General features: G+C 55.2%; 1 protein-coding gene across 2 annotated transcripts in view; it reads right to left on the bottom strand.

Moving 5' to 3' along the window:
* Positions 1-2271, bottom strand: part of GRP (gastrin releasing peptide) — a 12030-nt gene extending 9759 nt beyond the window's left edge. For both annotated transcript variants that reach the window (XM_007450115.1, XM_007450116.1), the window contains exon 1: positions 2133-2271. In XM_007450115.1, the coding sequence (XP_007450177.1) occupies positions 2133-2271 (139 nt within the window). The remainder of the gene's footprint in view (positions 1-2132) is intronic.
* Between the last annotated feature and the right edge of the window lie 2761 nt (positions 2272-5032).

Raw genomic sequence — 5032 nt, 5'->3', positions numbered from 1 at the left:
TCTTTCCCTTGTTCTTCATCAACTCTGCACAGTTAGTCAAGGGAGAAAAAGGAAAAAGAGTGTGTTCGAGAACAAATAAGAGAATAAGACAATTTGGGGGTGTCACTGGTCAGTACACTTTGGGGCTGGGAATGCCCAAGTACCACCATGAAAGGTGATTAAATGGCCGACACCCGAAAGACCTGGGGACTGATGTGCTCTGGAATCACAGCAACCAGGGTTGGCTTGCATCAGAAATACCATGATTATAGCTTCCCAGCTAACTCTTTTGTCCTGCGTTTAGCCTGCAGGGGTTACATTAACAATAAGTCTTTTAGGGCTTCCCTGGTGGCGCAGTGGTTGAGAGACGCCTGCCGATGCAGGGGACGCGGGTTCGTGCCCCGGTCCGGGAAGATCCCACATGCCGCGGAGCGGCTGGGCCCGTGAGCCATGGCCGCTGAGCCTGCGCGTCCGGAGCCTGTGCTCCGCAGCGGGAGAGGCCACAGCAGTGAGAGGCCCGCGTACCACAAAAAAAAGAGGCTGGAAATCTGGAAGTTTCATTCCACCTTCCCAGCCCACTGGCTGCTGGCCGCACTGGACAATGACCAGTTGATCCAAACTCCCAGGAGCCCTTTTAAGCATCGATTCTAGGTTTGGCTTCTTTAACATCTTCTAAGTATCCTTCTCTCTGGAAGTGCAAGGGTTTTCACCCATCCCAACCCTTCCTTTCTATACCAGGCTCCTGGGTTCCGGGTGTCCCTCAAAGATGACAAATACTTTCATCCCTGGGGTTGCCAAGACTTGGCAAATGATTCTTTCAGTAATAATGAAAACTACTCTGTTGCAACCCAGAGCGCTCCATTTCTCTGAGGGAAACCTACACAGCGCACAGGAGCTGAGGACGCGCAGTTCTAGCTTCACCCCATCTTCTAAATTCATCCTAGTCTTCACCCCGAGAGTCTGTAAATCCTCTGAGAGTTGAATTAGCAAGTATCTTTCCAACACACCCTTCCCTACTTCTAAGTAGATGACTAAGGAAATCGTGACACACACACACACACACACACACACACACACACCCCGCCTTAAATCTCTCTAGGGACCGACCAGCTTCCCGGGAAATGCTAGGGCTGTTGTAGATGGCTGTGTGGGGAGCTGTCTGAGGAAGTCGAACGCTTGGCATCATTTGCCAGAGGCTCTGCTCGGCGCGGCCGAGAGCCCCGGGGTGATGCTGGAGCAGCGAGAAGCAGCGGGGCCGCTACCTGCCTCCCAGCTGCGGGGAAGCAGCGGGTGCGCGCTCCGCGGCCCGAGACCCGGTCCAAGCCGCTGCGGTTCCGGGGGCCGGGACGAGAGAACCTCCAAGCCTGTGCCTGGAAAGCAGGACTTGTAGGCAGGGGAAAGAGGGAAGGAGCTAGGGGAGAGCGTGAGGTCTCGGGTCAAGAGAGGCGGAGAAAAGCGAGGACTTCGGGGACAGAGACCCGGGATCAGCGTGGAGACCAGGTGTGATTCCCGGAGCACCGAGCCTGCCGGATGGAAGGAGGGAGGGTTGGGCAAAAGGGCAGGGAAAAGAAAATCGCTGCAAGGCAAAGGAGGACTGAGGAAATTCAGGCGAGCCCCAAATGGAGGTGGGATTCAGGCGCTGCTTGACGAACAGATTTGAAACCCAGGGTGGGCGCAGCGCCCCGTGTCCCACACCTGTGGCTTTGCCGGGGGTAAAGGCGCAGCAGCCAGGCTGGACCAGGGCTCCGAGACGCGCTCGGGGACCCAGCTCCCCAAAATTGTTCAGGGAGAGAACCGTGCCAAACAGGGTTGTGATTAGACGGGTAAAAGGAGGTGCTGGGAGATGCGGAGGGAGGGTGACCTCCGCGTACGGCTGGGATCTTGGAGAGCTGCGTGCTGGCTCGGGTGTCCTGGGGGGGAGGGAAGAGAGCGGGAAAGGACCGAGGGACCAGCCTGAGGCTCCCGAGGGACCGACGGCTTCTCGGGATACTGAAGGGCAGGGTGGAGTTTTGGGAGAACGGGGTTGGCGTCTGAGTGGAAAGGTCGGAGCAAACCCAGCCGCCAACGCAGAGCCTCAGAAAAGCGGAGAGATGGGGAGACGGGCCCCCTCGGCTGGCTGGTCCCGCCAGGACTAGAGCGCGCCGGACACTCACCCACCGCCCAGTGGTTGCCGCGCGGGTACATCTTGGCCAGCAGGGTCCCTCCGCCCGCCGACACCGGGGCGGCCGGCCCCCGGGGCGCCTGGCAGAGGACCAGAGCCAGCAGGACGAGCGGGAAGTCGCGGCCGCGCATGGTCCCGGCGGGAAGCCCTCGGAGCGCCGCGGCGAGGCTGGGCGGATAGTGCGCTTCCACCGCAGAGGAGAGACGGGAGGACCGGGACCTCGGAGGAGCGCCGCCGCTGCAGCCTCCACGACGCCCCGACTTTATATGCAAGCCCGGGCGGGGGCGCACGGGGGTCCTCCACCGCCGACCCCAGCGCTCTGACGTCTCCCTGGAGCGAGCCGCAGCGCTGGGACAACGGTCTCCGAAAATCATCCATCTTCCTGCCGAGCGATGAACAGGCTGAGCGAACATTGTCCTCTCTCTCTCTCTCCCTCGTAGCCCCGTCCGCCTACCCCAGCCTGGGTTAGTTCTTCCTATCCTCGACGCCTTCGCTCCAGCACAATTTAGGGAAGTCCTCCCTCCCCAGCCTCACCGGGGCGCCTCCCGCGTTAGCTGCCTTCGGATCCTTCGAGGAGGAGCAGTGACCCCGCGGCCTGACCCCAGGGGCGAGGGGCGCAGTTGGGGTGGGGGAGATAGAGAGGGATGTGCGCCAAGGATGGATGTTTTTATGCTGGGCTTTGCTGGAGGGGACCGGAGCCCGGAATGCAAAGCACCTCTGATTCTCAGACTTTCCCCCTTTGTGGACCACCTCCCTCCTCGCGGTCCCTGCCCGTGAACCTCGCGACCTTTGCTCCCTCCCACAGAGCGCCGCCGCTTCACCGCCGCAAGACCCTCACCCCACCTGGGGTTTCGGAGGCGTCCCTGCCCCCTTGTAGGGTGCGATGGAGGCTGGAGCAGGAAAGACACGTAACGTGATCGGAGTTACAATACTAACAATAGTTTTACTATACTCCTGGTTCCTTGCACCAGCATACGGCATCCACGTAACAGATGAAGCTTCTGCGGCGATTTCCCTAGGCCACCTCTACCAGAAAGCTCGAGCTGTCCCTAAGCTGCCATTTACACACTTCTCTAGAGCTGCCCAACCTTCCCCTTCTCCTTCTGTTCTCAGATATGAGGAATGGTCACCGGCCCAACTCCCGAGGCTCTCAATGCCATGGATACAAAGGGGGTGGGCACCATAGCAATGCAACAGTGAATAGAAGCGGGTAGGATGCTGTTGCCTACGATTCGTCTGTCAGAGCCCGGGGTGTGTTGGTGTGTTCCTGCATGCCAGTTCCTCACCGAGTGCTGGTGAATTGTCTTCGCTGGTTGGTTCCCGCTGGTGTTCCATGTCAATACTGGGCGTTGATACCAATTAGGTTGAAATCATACCTCTTTTGGGATATCTGGTGATTCAACACATCTGTGCCGTTCTTAGAGGATATGTGCATATTGCATGACTGAGCATTCTGGGGCTTGGGAGAGTATTTCCATGCACGTGTCTGGCTAGAAGGTTAAATGCTAATTTCAAGATCACTATTATTAGCCAAGCAGTAGAGTAATACTATCCTGAGGGAATACCCCAAGTGAAAATCAAGGGGGAAAAAAAGCCTACAATTGGCTTGGACTCCATCCTTCTGGGTTCCCAGGCTCTGCTCATTAGTAAGCACATGTTCCGCAGTCAGGTGATCATACGTAGGCTTACCACTTCCCACTTGGCCGTGAACTTGCAGGAGCACAGGGACTTGGTCTTGTCCCCCTGTGTGTCTGCAAAGAGCCTGGGTCACAGTGGTGCTCAACAACGATTTGATGAATGCACAACTAACCTAAGAAATGCTTGGGTCTAAATGGCTTTTGCAACCTTGGGCCTTTGGAAAACATTTATCTCTCCAGACTAAGTTATAGAAAAATGTCCTTTCCCGTTGGTTTAATTAAGATTATTTTAGAATCTTTTAATGAAGTTTTTCCCACTATGAGACCAAGGGAAAACTACTGTAAATACAATGAAGTGTGGGAACAGCTCTACAGAAAGTGCAACTCTTCTGAAAATTCAGGCAACACACTCTTGGGTCTATTGCAGACCAGGAGCTACGCAGGTTCCTCCATTCACTTCAGCTCTTGCTCTAAGCACCCTAGTCTACAGGCTTTCTGCACCCGGTCTCAGGCTTAGACTTGTCATTTGCTTTGGTATCCCACAAGGGCAGAGAGTATGTCAGTCTTTGCTCAGGGCTGAATCCACAGTGTCTGACCCAGTCCAAGGTACAGAACAGGGACTCAAGAGATGTGAATGGCTGCATTGTCCTCCAGGTATAGCAGCCTGAGTCCAGTCCTCTAACCAGAAAAGACAGTGGATTGTTACAAGTCAGAGAAAGAAACCATTGCAGGTTTCATTCAGCCAGTACTGAATGAGCCCCAGTAGATCCTGGCTGGGTATCTTTTCATATCGCTTTTAAAATCTTAACCACAGCCCTGCCAGATAGGGATGACTTGTTCCCCTTCTTTGTTGTAGTTCAGCGCTCTGTTCCACGTAGATATTCAGGAACCCAGGTTCATTCCATCTTGTGCCTCTACCCCTCCCTAGTGCTCTGCTCCTCAAAGGGATGTTCTGTAAGGAGATAAGGAGCTTGTGGCAGGATGTAAATCAATGCATTGCTTCCTTCATCGAGAATATCTTGCTTTGTCAGCTGAACACTGTGTTTAATGATTTGCATTTAGTACTGTTTAGTGCTGTTGATTTGCACTCTGGCATAAGCTCTTTATCTTGTTGTGGATGGGTTACAAACGGTTCAAGGATGAGCAGCTGATGCATGGACCACACTTAATTAGCACTGTCCTAAGTGTACTGTCCCTGCCTGCATGGCCTAGATAGCAGCTGGCACGACAGGGCAAATGGGGAGGCACGTCACTC

Source organism: Lipotes vexillifer, unplaced genomic scaffold (genome assembly GCF_000442215.2).
Source record: "Lipotes vexillifer unplaced genomic scaffold, Lipotes_vexillifer_v1.1 scaffold79, whole genome shotgun sequence".
Taxonomy (NCBI): domain Eukaryota; kingdom Metazoa; phylum Chordata; class Mammalia; order Artiodactyla; family Lipotidae; genus Lipotes; species Lipotes vexillifer.
The sequence above is the reverse complement of the archived record's forward strand: the minus strand, read 5'-3'. Positions and strand labels throughout refer to the sequence as shown.